Genomic DNA, 18,322 nt, shown 5'->3' with positions numbered 1-18,322 from the left:
AAGGCAGAAAGTCCTTCAAGAGCTCTGCTTCCTTTGTTTGGTTTAGCTGTTTCTTGCCCCATTTACAGTCTTATATGACTGATTAGAGGAGAAAGAAGAGGGTGATACAGCTGCTGACTGAAGCAACTTAGGAGTGGGAGTAGAGTAGGAGGAGAGGAAGTGGTATAGTAGCAACTTCTCCCTCCTTCTCTACATTCTTTGAAGGCATAGGACAAAAGGAAGCCCAACCCATTTGCCTCTTGTGCCTACAGGTCCCAAGTTACCCATCTCATCTGTCTTCCCATTTGGTGTGCCCCCTTAAGTTGGTTTTGACAGGAGAAAGGCAAACATTTTGATACAGTGGGCAGTTTAGAATTTTGACAGCATACTGTGAGCATCCACACCAACTGTGGGCTGAAAATGTATTTTTGAAATATAGATTGGTTGCTGTGGTTTGCAACACTCCAGCTACTCAGTGGTTGTTGTTAGTGTTAGTAGTTCATAGAATGTAAAATAATAATAAAGTAAGCTGGAACATGTAACCTGGCAAATGCTACGAGAAGTGTTCACGGGAACCATGCTGTCTATTTCAGTTGTAGGAGATGCATTATATTAAAAACATCCTTTTTTTTCACATACTCTTACTTTATACTCCTCCATTATCTGAATTCTTTTTATCCTTTCCTGGCTAATTACGATGGAGTGTCATATTTTATGGGTGCAAACCATTATCTTTAAACCAAGATTTCCAAGCACTTTCTACCCTTGAAAATGTCTAGTGAATTAAAAGTTTTGGCTATTTACCTTGCTGTTTACCTTCTTCCAATTTTCTTCTGTAAGTGCAGTATATACAAGATGGTGGTGTTAGGTTTCAGATAAAACTCTACTTTCCTTAATAATCCTATTTTACTATGAAAATACTACATGATTGGTGGTGTTGGCATATATCAAAAGATCTTGAAGATGTGCCAGGAGAAATATTTTGTGGTACCTTATAGGCTCTTGTCACACTTTTAACTCTAGAAAAGTATTTCAGTAGCCTTGAGCCTTGATGATTCACCAGTGTTGAAGTTTAAATGATAACAGGCATGCTAAATTAAAAGGTTTCATTATTTCTTCTCGTGGTTTTTTTTTTGGCTGCATCTGGCATATTTCCAGGCCTTTCTTACTATCACCACAGAAAGCAGCAGCTGGTGACTAACATTAGGAAATAAGGCCTCAGGGGTACCCATATTCCAGTTCTTTATTCACCAACTGCTATTCAGTGAAACAGCTGGATCAGAAGCAATACAGCCAAAAAATAGTTAGAGTTTTATGTTTACAACTGTTCAGATATAGATTGTCTGCTAGAGGCAGAGATAATGATAGCTTTGAAGGCTGATACATTTGACTAGGATAGAGCTGTTGAAAGAAGAAAGTAAAGAGCCAATAAATATCCTGAAATGTTTTTCAAGATTTATTTATAAACAATTAGTTGTCAATATACTCTCATTTTTCTTGCTCTGTCCTCTCCCATCCCTGATTATCCATTATATTAATGCTAATGTTGTGGGTAAATATATTACACAGACCCGTAAAAAACCTGTTAAAAGTGAGAACTGTTACTACATGATTTCACTTCAGAATGTTTTGGTGTTTAGGGAAAAATTAAAAACATTAAAAAATAGTACACATTCTGGATACAGCTACTCCATTTAGACACGTTTGGCAACTTTAAGATGCGTAGACTTCAACTTCCAGAATTCCTCAGCCAGCGTGATATTGCCATATATCACACCATAGTCCTCCAAGCTTTTGATGATCTTTTGCTGGATGTTAGCTTTTTGTTGGAAGCATAAAATAATATTTTGATTTGTTCTACTTATAGGAAGTTTTTAAATTATTTCTGTGGAGAGCATGTGTTTCTTTGGCTTCTTTCAAAAAGCAGGGCAGGGCTTCTAGGACACTTGCATTTTTACCTCTCTATAACTTCTGAACGTGAGGATGTGTTGAATTAAAATGTTTACCAGGGTTATCTCTGTCATTGTAGAGAAAGTGGTAGCCTTCTCAGGTAGCAAATTTAACTATTAAATTGTTACCATTCTTTGGCCAGGGAGAGGGGTTGGAGCAAAATGTGCTTGTGCCAGTTCTGACAGTGTCTAAAGTCATGCCAACATCAGGTCATCAACTCAACAAACCAATAATTATTCTCAAACCACAGTTTAAATAAGCCATGTTTAGGTATAAACAGAAATGATTTTAACTTACAATCCAAAGGAGAAATTTTCAGTCTTCTCATATGTTGAATGTGAGCACATGGCTGAAAGTTTATAACAGTTCTTCCTCATTAATAAAATATAATTAAAAGTGCCTAATTAGGACTCTATAACTGAAATACTAACTTTCTAAAAATTGCAATGCAAATAAAAAATGGAAAAATTTACAATACTCTCATTGAATTAACTTAGGGCATTTGAGGTATACCATCTATTCCATATATTGAGTACAGTTCCAGATTGTTAGAGGTCAGATTTCTGGAACTGTGCTTGATTCCATGAAGGATGAAAATAGATGTTTCTAATATCAAGTCCTCTTTTCTTATTAGGAATAGCATTAAACACAATAACTGTGCTTTTACTACTTCCATTACTATATCTGAATGTTGGATTGAAGAGATCCCCTACAGTGTGGATTGACTGTGTAGTAAAACCCTTATAAACATGCTTTTAAGTGTATTTCAGTCTATCTGAAGTGATGTATTTCATCAAAAGACAATATATTTCATCAAGTATGTATTTCAATGTTTTTTCCCAATTTTTTAGTTTATTGCAAAAAATTTTCCATCCACCCACTTATTACTTCATTTCACATGATACTAATAGTAGAAATGAACAAGTTTGCTTTTCAAAATATTTATTTTTATAATAAAACTCTAGAAATATGGTGGACAAAAAAAGTAAGAATAGAGTGTAAATTAATGTATGATGCATTGCACCTTGGAGAAATAATGTTTATATTGATTTTTGTTAAATTCTGCTGTTTACTTATGCCAAGTTTCTATTGTACTTTCAAACAAAATGTAAATAATTGAACTAATGTTACAAATTGTACCACTTCCTTTGTATTTATATTAATTTGAAACTTCAGATTGATATTTTGGAATATCTGGTTGTTTATATTTTGTCTTAATGGACGAAGGAAGTATTCTTCCTTCTAGTACCTTCTCATGTTTTACCTTAATAAAGTTTAGATTCATTCTTAAATTAAAAAAAAATAAAATAAAATGAAGTCAAGACCCACATTTGTAATTTATAGAGCTCACAACTTTAGAGCCTTTAGCATTCATTTATATTTCAGAAAATGAGTTGTGTAGTCAAGTAATCAGCCAATCAATAACTCACTGTTTTCTCCACATGGAAGAGTATAGTAACTCCTTAGCCTGCTTTAGATGTATTAAAGCTAGAGTCCCACCTGTTTCAGAATTCCACAGGCCTTTCAAAACTAAATTGATTTGGAGAGTGATAAAATGTAGATATAATTACACAATCATGGCTCTTTTTTTTCCTACTTCTGGGTAGCTTTTTAGTCATGTTATCTAAGAGGGAATTCTTTGAAGTTATCCATATTTTCTTAAGCATTAAGCTTTTAGGTACTTCTCCTAAATATTGTAGTGTTTTAAGGTAAGCAAATATTTGCAACTCCCCATGAGATGGTTTGAATGATTGATTGATTTAATGATATTTTAAACCATTTTTCAGGATAAATTCTCTGAACAGTGGCATAATAACAACACATTGTAATTGTATAATTTTCTTTCTTTTAGATGCAGGAATTACGGAATACAGAAGGAACTCAATATAATTCCCACCCCCAGTTAGCAGCCATGAGGCCAAGGGTCCAGCCTGGAGATATGAGGCAACCAGGAATGATGCAACATAGCCAGCTGACTACCATTAACCAGTCACAACTAAGTGCTCAGCTTGGTTTAAATATGGGTGGAAACAATGTTCCCCACAATTCTCCATCTCCTCCAGGGAGCAAATCTGCCACTCCTTCACCATCCAGTTCAGTTCATGAAGATGAAGAAGATACTTCTAAGGTACGACCCTTTTTAAATAGTTGTTATTTGTAACCAGCACAATAAAATACTTTAAGCAATTATAAAAGTCTGTTTCTCTGGTGTCATACCATGTATAAATTCTGTACTCAAAATGTTACTCTTCAGGAGGGACTTCCTCTCAGCCAGGGCACCAGAAAGCTTCCATATTTTGAAAACAAGGTTATTGTTTCCTTCTCCAACTTCACCCAAGCATAAATGCTTAATCTAAATAATAATTATTCTCTCCTATATATTCAAGATATTCCATGTCTTTCCTATTGGTATATGATCATTAAATATGAAATTAGCATCTGAACCTTAACTACCTGCAATTCCCATTTACATCAGTAGGTCACGTGAATAGGTTTAGGATGTGAATCATGAAAAAAATGACCAAAGAAATTAAAGGCCTGAGATTAGAAAAAGAAAAGTAATCATAACTGAATCTAATTTACACAAACATCATTTACCATATGTCTGCATACTCACCTACCCTTGCAAACCATCCTTGCTTCCACCATGCCCATATATATTTCTTCATATAATGCTTTTTGTTCTTTAAACTTATACCTGTTTTTCAAGATTGCATCAACTCTGTTCAATCACAACTTATATGGTCTTCCTCTTGATATATTCATTCTACCTTCATATATTTGTTCATATAATTGTTGTATAATTTAGACCTATATAATATTCTCTCCGTCATGAAACCACTTCAATGTGTTTTTATATTGATCATTTATTCTTGTATTCAATATGCATCCAGTTATTCTTCACCCTGTATCTTCTTGCTTTATCACACACACATGTAGGTACCACATTCCCATTGCACTCAACTTACTTTTATGTTTACATTCTAAAACGGTACACAAATTCATCTACCTGATCTCATTTGTTGCCATATCTTAAAATTGTTTGCTCAGTTTTCACTATAAAACAAAAACCTTTGTGTTTGATACATTAATTTTGAGATCCATACTCCTGTTACATCATAGGTAAAGGTAACGGTTTCCCTTGACGTACAGTCCAGTCGTGTCCGACTCTAGGGGGCGGTGCTCATCTCCGTTTCTAAGCCTTGGAGCCGGCGTTGTCATAGACACTTCCGGGTCATGTGGCCAGCATGACGACTCGGAACGCTGTTACCTTCCCGCCGAAGCGGTACCTATTGATCTACTCACATTTGCATGTTTTCGAACTGCTAGGTGAGCAGGAGCTGGGACGAGCAACGGGAGCTCACCCCGCCGTGCAGTTTCGAACCGCCGACCTTCCGATCGGCAGCTCAGCGGTTTAACCCGCAGCGCCACCACGTCCCTATATGTTACATACATTCTGTCTAATGTTTGCTGCAAACTCTGGATTCCCAGCCAACAACATAATTATTATCTGCATACATATATTCACATCCTGAACCAATACACTTCTACAGTTATCATAAGCATTTCTTATACATTTCTCCATAGATACATCATGTTGAATGAATGAATGAATGTCAAATGATTCACTAAGCATTCCATTTACTCTCATCCATGCTTTATTTCCATCATATCACATTCATCAGCCAAATCCATACTTCCCTAAACCATTCCATAATTCAAGCCTATTACTTTACCATATGTTTTTGCAAAATTAAACTTCAATAAATGTTACTTCTCATGTTCATACATCATGATTGGCTGAAGACCAAAATTCTGGTTTGCCACCTCCCATCCAAGGCCATATTGCACTTCAAAAATTTTTCTCCATGTTACTCCTCATATTTTTTTTAATCAGAAGCCTGCCGAACACCTTCATAGGCACATTTGACCATAACGGTTATAGCATTCTTTCCAATTCTACTCTTCAATAGGCCCATATCATTCCCATAGAAATCTCTAGAATGCTCCTTCCAGCGTTCTTTTACATCACTTTCTTTTTACTTCATTGCTTTTATTTTTAATCCTATTCAAACTTTAATTAACTTTTACACACTTCCCAAACCATGTTTTTAATTTCTGTCAGAATTGGTGAATATTTTTGCTTCCTTTTTTTGTCTTAACTGTTCCTTGCTCTCTGACTACTTGTGACTATCTTTTTCTCCCTTTTCACATACTATAATAACTTTCCTCATTTTATCTTGCGCAGCAATCATTTTCATGCCTTCATCACTACTCAGTTGAACTACTGTAGTGTACTGCAATGTATGGGGCTGCTTGTGAAGACCCATCTAGAGTGGGTCAGAAACTACAAACAGTACAGAATGCAGTGACCCACTTGTTAGTGAGTGCTCATCACCAAGAGCTTATTAGCCTGTGTTGCAGGCTGTTATATGCATTTTTATCATCCTTCCCCTTCATAAGGCATCATTTTTCATATTTCCATTTGTATAATTCCACATACTTCTGCAACATCCTGTAACATAATTCTTTCCACTCTGTTCCAACCAGCTTTCACATCCGTCTCACATCATGGCCCTGCTTCCTGCTTAGAGAGGCAACTAGCTAGTTTTGCTGCCACACTGTATATCTTTCAGGAAGCAGGTCATCAGGTGTTCAGCCCCTTAGGGAGGGGTCTCACAATCTATACTGCCTTTCTGGTGACAGGGGAAGGAAATGAAATAATTCTTGTAGTGCCATCTTTTGGCCATCAAGATACGTTGCTTGAGGATTCAGCCCTTCCTTAGGATGAATTCACAAAAGATAAACCAAATCAAACTTTATTTCTAAAAAAGAAAACTAACCATTTTAATTCTTTTTAACTTTATTAATATGCCAAGATTCACTGTTGAAGGAGGTAAATGCAGACCTGTTTAAATCACAGACAAACAGCAGCTTTAAAAGAAAATTCAGAGGAGGAAGAGGAGGAATGTTGCCAGTAGACCAGAGGAGAGTTCTGGTCTGCTACAAATAAAAAAATGCATGGTAAAGAGATTAGAGTAGGATATCAGAATTCAGAATCTGAATCTGCAGGGTTTTTGTCTCCTCATGCACAGTCTGTGGTATGCACAAAAGGCTGAAGTACGAACAATTGTAGAGCTTGCACATATAAATAAAAGACAAGATATTTGCACAGCACAGAGCATTAAACACCAAAGTTCTAAAACACATTTATTTCCTGGAATTGTTAATCTGTTCCTTCAGATATAGTGTATGAAGCAATTATTACTCTGATTCAATTTTCCTAGATTTCCCTTTTTTCTGGAAATTCTAGACTTTAATTTGAGCTTTAGGGATCAAAGTTAGTCTCCTCTTTTCCCAGCCTCAGCTCAGCAACTGTTGCTGTGATTTAAAAAGAACAAAAAGTTTTCTAACCCCAAATAGAGAGGGGCTGGGGCATCTCTTTCTGTACTTGACAGAGAGCACCTCTCCCTAATAAAGATATGGATTGTATATCTGTACCTATAGGCTTGCTGGCTCTGAATGTCAGGCTTGCAGCATATTTAATTAATTTAATTTAAAATCAGATTTTTTTCAAGTGTTAGTCCCAGCATACCACCCAAACCAAGTTCGGCATTTGGCAAAAAACCAAAAAAACACCACTTTAGATTTAGTTTCATCAATGATAAATCTGAATTTATTAATAAGCAACTGATAGCAATAGCTATTTCTGCATACCTTTAAAGTCCTCTAATATCAGCTTTCTAATTTTCCTCACACTTAGGTTTGACCTCTTAAATATTCCAAGAACTGCCTTGCAAAACTATTCATTATTTTGGTTCATTGAACATGCATATTCTGGTAATGCTATTCATAATTGTGACATGCTAGACACATGATATTTTCACAAATCTCTATTCCTAACTAGATGGATGGCTCTCTCTTTTATGGATATTTTAATTTCATATATGAAAGGATTTCATGGAATTTAGAGAACAGCATATGAGAGGATTGTAAACAGCAAATGTTAACTAACTGAAACATGATCACTAAAGCTTTGCTGTGGCCTATTCTGTTTTTTGTAGCAGAGAGGCTTTAACAGTTTACTTTATATGGTAAGTTATAAGTAGAATTTTATGTTGTTTGCTCAGTCTGTTATGCAGATGGTACTTGATTAAAATCTATTTTAATCTATGGTGATTACTGCAAGATGGTGTGAATAAAACAGCTCTTCTACCTTCCATTAAAACCTTGGAACTATTGCTGCTTATTTTAAATATGCTTGTAGGCGTTACTTAGCTTCTCAGGGGGCATTTAGATATCAACAGTGTACCTTTTTTGATAGTCTTAAATCCTCAACTATATATTCTTGTGATCTATTATTTGTGAATCATGGTTAATACACAGATTTTTAGAGTGAATGACTAGTGCTTTCTTGTGATAAATAAGTTAAATACATCACTATAATTAAGCAATAAGGCCTGGCAGAAGGTGGATTACCATGAGCTAACTATACCTCCAGGGATTTTGAAGCACAAGTCTATGCTTAGCAAAGTAAGAATGAAGATGTTTTAAATAATTTCCCATCTGTCTCCATTTTGGTGGCTAGCAGCAAAGTCTGTATAACTGCTGGTTGGTTGGAACCATAAGATTCCAACATCATCCCTGTTATTTTCCAAGTTAATAGTGTGAAATTATTTTTAATACCTTTGTTTAAAAATATGTGCTGGAGGAAAAACTCAAACCCAGTGAATCATTCATCCTGCCTCAGAGATAGCAGTTTTTGTCCAGCCTTCTGTGAATGATAAAAGTTACTTGCAGGTCTAAGTAGTTGAGTAATTGTTACCCAAGTATGTATGATGGTGTAAAGAATTTGGGTTTTTCCCACCTTTGTGCTGCAAATTTATTATCCTGATCCTAAAGCATAAACATGGTTTGTTTTGTTGTTTATTCGTTCAGTCACTTCTGACTCTTCGTGACTTCATGGACCAGCCCACACCAGAGCTTCCTGTCGGTCGTCAACACCCCCAGCTCCCCCAGGGACGAGTCCGTCACCTCTGGAATATCATCCATCCATCTTGCCCTTGGTCGGCCCCTCTTCCTTTTGCCCTCCACTCTCCCTAGCATCAGCATCTTCTCCAGGGTGTCCTGTCTTCTCATTATGTGGCCAAAGTATTTCAGTTTTGCCTTGAATATCATTCCCTCCAGTGAGCAGTCTGGCTTTATTTCCTGGAAGATGGACTGGTTTGATCTTCTTGCAGTCCAAGGCACTCTCAGAATGTTCCTCCAACACCACAGTTCAAAACCATCAATCTTCCTTCTCTCAGCCTTCCTTATGGTCCAGCTCTCGCAGCCATATGTTACTATGGGGAATATCATTGCTTTAACTATGCAGACCTTTGTTGTCAGTGTGATGTCTCTGCTCTTAACTATTTTATCGAGATTTGTCATTGCTCTTCTTCCAAGGATTAAACGTCTTCTGATTTCCTGACTGCAGTCAGCATCTGCAGTAATCTTCATACCTAGAAATACAAAGTCTTTCACTGCTTCTACATTGTCTCCCTCTATTTGCCAGTTATCAACCAAGCTGGTTGCCATAATCATGGTTTTTTTGAGGTTTAGCTGCAAGCCAGATTTTGCACTTTCTTCTTTCACCTTCATCATAAGGCTCCTCAGTTCCTCTTCGCTTTCAGCCATCAAAGTGGTATCATCTGCATATCTGAGATTGTTAATGTTTCTTCCAGCGATTTTAACCCCAGCCTTGGATTCCTCAAGCCCAGCATGTCGCATGATGTGTTCTGCGTACAAGTTGAATAGGTAGGGTGAGAGTATACAGCCCTGCCATACTCCTTTCCCAGTCCGTTGTTCCGTGGTCTGTTCTTACTGTTGCTGCTTGGTCGTTATACAGATTCTTCAGGAGGCATACAAGATGACTTGGTATCCCCATACCACTAAGAACTTGCCACAATGTGTTATGGTCCACACAGTCAAAGGCTTTAGAATAGTCAATAAAACAGAAATAGATGTTTTTCTGAAACTCCCTGGCTTTTTCCATTATCCAGTGGATATTGGCAATTTTGTCCATACTTCCTCTGCCTTTTCTAAACCCAGCTTGTACATCTGGCAATTCTTGCTCCATGAATTGCTGAAGTCTACCTTGCAGGATCTTGAGCATTACCTTACTGGCATGTGAAATGAGTGCCACTGTTCAATAGTTCGAACATTCTGTAGTGTTTCCCTTTTTTGGTATGGGGATATAAGTTGATTTTTTCCAATCTGATGGCCATTCCTGTGTTTTCCAAATTTGCTGGCATATAGCGTGCATTACCTTGACAGCATCATCTTGCAAGATTTTGAACAGTTCAGCTGGGATGCCGTCGCCTCCTGCTGCCTTGTTATTAGCAATGCTTCTTAAGGCCCACTCAACCTCACTCTTCAGGATGTCTGGCTCTAGCTCACTGACCACACCGTCAAAGCTATCCTCGATATTGTTATCCTTCCTATACAGGTCTTCCATATATTCTTGCCACCTTTTCTTGATCTCTTCTTCTTCTGTGAGGTCCTTGCCATCTTTGTTTTTGATCATACCCATTTTTGCCTGGAATTTACCTCTGATGTTCCTAATTTTCTGGAAGAGGTCTCTTGTCCTTCCTATTCTATTGTCTTCTTCCACTTCCGTGCATTGCTTGTTTAAAAACAATTCCTTATCTCTTCTGGCTAACCTCTGGAATTTTGCATTTAATTGGGCATATCTCCCCCTATCACTGTTGTCTTTTGCTTTCCTTCTTTCTTGGGCTACTTCTAGTGTCTCAGCAGACAGCCATTTTGCCTTCTTGGTTTTCTCTTTCTTTGGGATGTATTTTGTTGCCGCCTCCTGAACAATGTTGCGAACTTCTGTCCATAGTTCTTCCGGGACCCTATCTACTAAGTCCAGCCCCTTAAATCTATTCTTCACCTCCACTGCATATTCCTTAGGAATATTAGTGAGCTCATATCTAGCTGATCTGTGGGTCTTCCCAAATCTCTTTAGTCTGATCCTAAATTGTGCAGTAAGAAGTTCATGATCTGAACTACAGTCAGCTCCAGGTCTTGTTTTTACTGACTGTATAGATGTCCGCCAGCTTTGTCTGCAAAGGATGTAGTCAATCTGATTTCGGTGTTGTCCATCTGGTGAAGTCCATGTATAAAGCCGTCTCTTAGGTTGTTGGAAGATAGTGTTTGTTATGCAGAGTGAGTTGTCTTGGCAAAATTCTATCAGCCTATGTCTTGCTTCATTTTGTTCTCCCAGGCCATGCTTACCTGTAATTCCAGGTGTCATTTGACTGCCCACCTTAGCATTCCAGTCTCCTGTGATGAAAATAACATCTCTTTTAGGCGTGTTGTCCAGTAGGTGCTGCAGATCCTCATAGAACTGCTCTACTTCAGCTTCTTCAGCATCTGTGGTTGGGGCGTGTATTTGGATCACTGTGATGTTAGATGGCTTGCCCTGAATTCGAATTGAGATCATTCTATCGTTTTTTGGATTGTATCCAAGCACTGCTTTAGCCACTTTACTATTAATTATGAAGGCTACTCCATTTCTTCTGTGGTCCTCTTGTCCACAGTAGTAGATCTGGTGGTCATTTGATGTGAAGTGGCCCATTCCAGTCCATTTCAGTTCACTGACGCCCAGAATGTCTATCTTTAATCTTGACATCTCACCAATAACCACATCCAATTTTCCCTGGCTCATAGATCTTACATTCCAGGTTCCAATGGTGTGTTGATCCTTAGAACATCGGATTCGCCGTTCACCACCAGCACCATCAGCCGCTAGCCATCCTTTTGGCTTTGAGCTAGCTGCGTCATCACGTCTGGGGCTAGTTGACCTCATCCTCTGTTCCTCCCCAGTAGCATTGTGACCATCTTCCAACCTGGGGGTCTCATCTTCCAATGGTATAACATGGTTATTCTGATGTTAATAAAAAGTGATGAGACTACTCTTTGAAAGAAAAAATATTCTAAGTTACAAGCATTCCAGTGCTGAACAAAGCTTTAGTAAATAATAACATTACAGATATCTTAATATATGTTTCAGCAACATAAGACTGCAGTGCATATGGTTTAAGGATATTACAAATATATGTTTTAAGCTTTCAGAGTGGTACAGATCCAGGGGATGGATAATGCTAACTTTTTGCAATATTTATACTACAAAAACTATATTCTGAAGTTTATGTGACCACATTGCGTATGACAGTGTTAATAGATAGTAAGGAATTTTATTTTCCCTTTTGAGTGTTGGGAGAAATATGATGATCTGTCATAACAAAAATGCCAGTTTGCATGGAAAAACTCTTACTGAATGTAATGTAAGAAGGACTATGGCAAAGTTTGTTACAGTAGAAAAAGATGTTTGGGGTGATACTGAAGAACTACTATTCTTTTTGTTCTCACATTAACAAAAAATGTTAACAGAAAACTTCAGTAGGCTAATGCATTTGAGCTCTTTTTGCATAAATTCTGTTCAGAGTCAAGCATGACTAGAGTGATAAATAAACATTCCTTAGAATAAATTAATAACACAAATAAATTACTAAATGTAGTACAAGTTTATGCAGAGCTTAACTTCATATATTACTTACAGTGGAGAGAAATATGACAGGGACCAAGTCTACAGTACATTTAATACTCTTTTGTTTTGAATATAGCTTTTTTCAAATAAGTAATCCACTAATATACTTTCATGCAGTGTTTTCTTGACAACATGGATGCAATCTAAAGACAGAATGACAGATTATTTTTTTACTTCTAATTTGGCATATGCCATTGCTCATCTTCTCAAGCTTGATTGATGAAAACTAGGGCAGCCCTCAAAAATAAACAGGCCTGCAGCCTCATGTAAACTCTCTTTTTGAGTCCCAACTGGACTATTCCAGCTGTGAGCTAAAGGGAAATATAGAATTATTTTAAGTATTGGCAGGATATAGACTTCACCTCACTTATATCATGAAAGGATTAGGTTAATTAGCAAACCAGACAATTAGCCAACCTATGATCAAAGCGAGCCATCATCCCAAGATTTTCAGAACAGGTTATCTGGCTGCAGATTTCCGTGGGAGCAAACCACAGTCAAGTCAGCGTGCTTTATCTTTAAGTTCCCTGATCCAGAATAATTTTTCCATTAGAACAATTAGCTAAATGTATGCAAATATATTTAATGGTTAATCAACCAAAATGTATCATACCGGTACACCCATTAAATATAGTGAAATTAGGGTTATCAGAGATGTAAATATGATTGTTGGTGCAAATAATCTGAATATTTATTTGCATGTGTATCTGTGGACTGGTTACTTGTGTTCTAGCTATCCATCTATTTATGAGGCTATGTCACACAAAAGTCGTAATCTGTGTTGGTTTCACTGATATGAATCTAAACCAATATGGTCAAATTCTGAAGTCTTTGCCACTTCAGAATAAAATTGGAAGGTAATTATTATGTTCATTCAAAAACATCCAAGCAAGTCTGTTTATGGAGCCTTTGTTAGATCCAGAAACAGACACCAACATTTAGAACAAGCCCAGTTCTTATTCTGGAGCTTCACATGTTTAGTTACTGATTTTTGCAAAGAACACCTAAATCAACTTGCAGTTAAAGCCTACTCTGTAGGTTATAATAAATATAATGAGGTGAAGACTTCCATGCTGTCTCATACATGTTCACAAAAGCTTAGGCCTTTTAATGAAATGTATTAGTTTGAAAAGGTGGTACCAGACTCTTAACTGTTGGCTACCACAGAGTAACATGGTTCTTCCAATGTCTATACAGGTAGTTCTCACTTAATGACCACAATAGAGACCGGAAAATTGGTTGTTGAGTAGTGCAGTTAAGTCACCACATGACTGGACCTGATTTTACAATCATTTTACGATAGTCGTTAAGCGAATCCAGTTTCCCCAATGGACATTTTTGCCAGAAACTGGCAAAAAAGGTTGCAAATCATGATCACATGACCGCAGGACACTGCAACTGGTCGTAAAGAGCTGGCTGCCAAGTGCTTGATCTGCAGTCACGTGACCTTGGGGGTGGTGCAACAGTTTGCGACAGTCGTAAGTGCAAGTACAGGTCATAAAGTACTTTTTCCAAGGCCATTGTAACTTTGGGCCATCGTTAAACAAGTGGTTGTTAAGCAAGGACTACCTGTGCTGAGAAGCACCAAGTTCCGTCAGATGAGTGGAAATCTACAAAAATAACCAAGAAAGTGGCAGAGATACAGACATCTTTATAAGCAAATGTAAACAATATGACATTATTCCTAAAGGACTGAAAGGAAAGAACCATCTAAGGTCACATACTGCACAAACTATGGCCAAAGATTATGCTATACTCTTCCCAAGAAACTCATAAGCCATCTAATCATCATCCTTTATAACAAGCAAAAGTTACTTTTCAATACCATCTCTACCCTGGAACCCCAACAGCATCAGGACTTCACCATGACATGACAACAGTCCTATACTATAAAACCCATCTCCTTGAAGAAAAAGAAAGAAAACAGATTTTGCAAGCCTCTATAAACTTCCACTCACCGTAAGGGAGGGCTTCACAGACTTCCCACTGATGGAGTTTTTAAAGGTTAATAAAAGAACTCCAAGCAGCTAACAGCAATCTTGCAGAATAGAAGCATGAACCAAAAAAGGAACTTGCACATTAAGCTTAATTACGTTCAGAAAGTAAATTCAGTCTTCATACTGTAGTTAGATGAAGAAAAATAGAGATAGCTTACTTTTATTCAGTAGATCTGGATACAAGTAGATTCATAGTAGAAAGCATTTAATCATCACTGGTTCTTTGTGGACACTTTCTATGTGCAGCCCCCCTGCTTGCATGTCTGCCAGAAGGTAATGGAGACTGTTAATCCCCAAGCCCAAGAAGGAGGAGGAAGTGGAAATCAGGTGACCCATGTGATATCCCACAAGCACAATAGAGATGCAATTTGCTACGACAACCCCCTTATGCTTATGAGACAATGCTGAGTTAACACTCAGCCAATCAGAAGATTCCATTCTTTCGTGAGACTTACCCTTTTGCTCCACAAAGTCCACACAAAATATAAACTCTGTGGGATCTATGAAGCATTTTTTTTCACTGCTTGAGACTTAAGAAATAGTTTCAGTATAAGAAACAAGCTTCAGATATACAGCTATCATCAAACCTAACACATCCAGGGACAGCACAAAACTACAAATCATACCATATCCCAAATGTGTTAAAAATTCATGTATGCCCCATGTAGATGTAACACCTAATTGGATTTCTACATTGAATGCTCTTGCAAGCAAACAATCATCAATAAAAATTATTCTTATATAACAATCTCAGCAGGGCAGAATGAGATACCATCCAAGGTCTCAAGAGCAGCAACAATATGATAATCAAATAAGCTAACACAGGAAGGGCAGTTGTTGTTCTGAAGAAAGTGGATTATTCAAGGAAGCTGAGAAGCAACTCTTCAAAACTACATGCTACCAACTTCTATCCTCAGATCCAACAGCAACATATTGGAAAGAACTACACAATTTGATGAAGTACTTTCCTGAAGACATACAAGACTATATCTACAGAAAGACACCCCAGGAGCCTTCACCAGGCATTTTGTACCTTCTCCCCCCACAAAAAAAAAAAACCACCACAAAGTAATAGCAAAGCAATGTAACCTTCCAGGACACTCCATTAGAGATTTCAACATAGCATTTTAGAACAAAAAAAGTTTACCAACACAATTAAGGGACTGCAGACCTCACATACATCAAAAAGTTTCAGGCTGTCTCAGAAGGTCTGAAAAAACACAATGGGTTTTTAACACATTATAGTTAATTGATAAGGTTCTTGTAATCTGTCTTATATGTAACCTGCATCTTCATAACCATTCTTAACTTTCCCCTTGCTTCCCACCACCCCCTGCAATTTAAATTCTACATTACGTTACCCAGAACAGGCATCTGAAGAAGTGAGCTGTAGTGCATGAAAACGTATGCCTTTTAAGGAAACGTTTTAGTCTGAAAAAGTGCTACCAAACCCTTTCTAATATATTGTCTCTAGTATCTATATCAGCTCAGACAGATTAAAAATAATGTTGAGCATTTTGCTTTGTTGTTAAAAAATACATACTTTTAGCTCTCTTTCATTGACAGTGAATATCAGGGTCATTTGATAATGCTTTTTTGTTATCATTTCTGACCAAATTCAAGAAAAAAACACAACAGGAATTTCACAACATATTTTAATTATTGGACATTGAATAATGCGGAGTCCTTGGTGCTCTCTGAGCTTGGTTGTTGTTTGTAGACATTTCATTACCCCACTAGGTAACATCATCAGTGCAAGTGAGTGGGGGGTTTGCTCCATTTATGTACAGTAGTTTTTCCTGCTAGTGTTGGTGAGGATGTGGTTTTCCTTTTGGAAGTTCCTTGATTATGTTATTGTTTTCTGCTTGATTGTTTGTCTGGAGTTAATCCCTGCTTATCTGGGTGTTGGCTGCTGGAGAGGGTGTGTTCTGGTCTTTTTGTTTCCTTCTTAGCTTTTTTATTGTCTCTTTTGAATGGTTTGTAAATGTGGTTTATCTCTATGTGTCTATCGATGGCTGATTTCTCTGAATGCCAAGCTTCCAGGAATTCCCTAGCGCTTTTGGATTTACCTTGGTTTAGGATGCTCACAGTTTCCCAGTCGAAAGTATGGTTAAGTCTGTCCATGTGTTGTGAAATTAAGGGGTTTTCATCGTGTCTTCTGACTGCCAGTTGGTGTTCGTGGATGTGCTCTGCTAGTCTTCGGCCTGTCTGTCCTACATAGTGGCTGTTATAGTCCTTACACTGTATGTTGTAGGTGACTCCTGTTTTTTTCTTCCTGGGCTACTGGGTCTTTTGGTTTACTTACAATGTTTTGGAAAAACAACCCTGAGCTACATATATCCTCTTCTACTGAAATTGAATAATGTATTATGAAAGAGTTCAGAATGATGTCATGCCATTAGCAGTAAGTCTTGAGAAGGATTTAAAACATTAAAAGCTAAGCTACAACTTAACTGGAATGAAAACAAACTGTAAAGTATAATAAAATTAGATTATATAACTTTATAAATGCATTTTATAAATGAAATGATGTAAGAGGCCAATAATTTGGATTATAAAAGGGCTGTAATTAAGGTAGAGTTTTAAGCTGCAAAAGTCTAAATGCATATGGATGGAAGAACAGAGATTTAGTTTGCTGTTCAGTAATGGTTGCAATACTTTGTTTTATAATGAAGTTTCTTCTTCCTTCGTAGATCAATGGGGGAGAAAAAAGACCCGCCTCTGACATGGGAAAGAAACCCAAAACTCCTAAGAAGAAGAAAAAGAAGGATCCTAATGAGCCACAAAAGCCTGTTTCTGCCTATGCATTATTTTTCCGAGACACTCAAGCAGCTATTAAGGGCCAAAATCCAAATGCTACCTTTGGTGAAGTTTCTAAAATTGTAGCATCCATGTGGGATGGCTTGGGAGAAGAGCAAAAACAGGTAAAATGTCACATTGCTTTCAGAATTATTTATTTATTTACCTACTATTTTTAGAACACTTATTTTTTATTAAATCTTGATTAAGTCTGATTATGTTCATGTACCCAAGAACGAAATTACTTTTGGGGCCAGAGTAAGAATGCATGGCCCTGAGCCCTTAAATTCATTTACCTATTGTCTTCAGGCTAGGATTAAAGAGAGGAAAAATTACATATACATATATCATATGTTGCAAGGTGAACTAGGAATTTTCTTGTGAATTGGACTGCTTGAATTGGAGATAATATTCTTTGCAAATTCTGAATATGATGGGCACCCAAGTTTTCAAAATTGATCTTGTTGAGAAGGCCTATGTCTATCAAGCTGACAATAGGGCAGCAATTAACATTGCAGCTTTGTTTTCTTGTCCTGGATTCATAAGTCTCATCCTAGTCAACCATTTTGTATATAGAGAACGTATGTTTAGGAAGCACTTTTTCATTCATTGAATAACTTGAAAGTGTCAGTAGGTTGGTTTATGTATCATACAGTTCAACTGTAGAATGTGCTGTCATAAAGTGTGATAATAGCTAATGGTTTAAAAGTGTGTTAATAGCTAATGGTTCAAAATGGGATTAGAAATGTTTGGAGGTAAAGGGTGTTATAGTTGCCACTCATCATTTGTGTGGTTGTAAGTGTGTGTGTATGCATGTATCAACTTTCAATAGGGAAGACAGCATGTCATTCAATACAAGGATCAGGAGGATATTGTGCTCAAATCCTCTGAATAGATATCCTATATACATTTGATTCACTGTGAAAACAGAATGTTGAGCAGATAGAGTCTTCATGTGCTCACATGCCTATACTTTTTGGTGTTTTTAAAATTAACATAGGGC

General features: G+C 37.2%; 1 protein-coding gene across 1 annotated transcript in view; it reads left to right on the top strand.

The window, feature by feature from the left end:
- Positions 1-18,322, top strand: part of TOX (thymocyte selection associated high mobility group box) — a 243,750-nt gene that overhangs the window by 185,933 nt on the left and 39,495 nt on the right. Inside the window, exons 4-5 of the mRNA XM_063299322.1 lie at positions 3,782-4,057; positions 17,214-17,444. Coding sequence (XP_063155392.1) covers positions 3,782-4,057; positions 17,214-17,444 — 507 coding nt within the window. The remainder of the gene's footprint in view (positions 1-3,781; positions 4,058-17,213; positions 17,445-18,322) is intronic.

This window comes from Candoia aspera, chromosome 3 (assembly GCF_035149785.1).
Source record: "Candoia aspera isolate rCanAsp1 chromosome 3, rCanAsp1.hap2, whole genome shotgun sequence".
Classification (NCBI taxonomy): domain Eukaryota; kingdom Metazoa; phylum Chordata; class Lepidosauria; order Squamata; family Boidae; genus Candoia; species Candoia aspera.
Note: the sequence above shows the minus strand (reverse complement) of the source record. Positions and strands in the feature narration are given on the sequence as shown.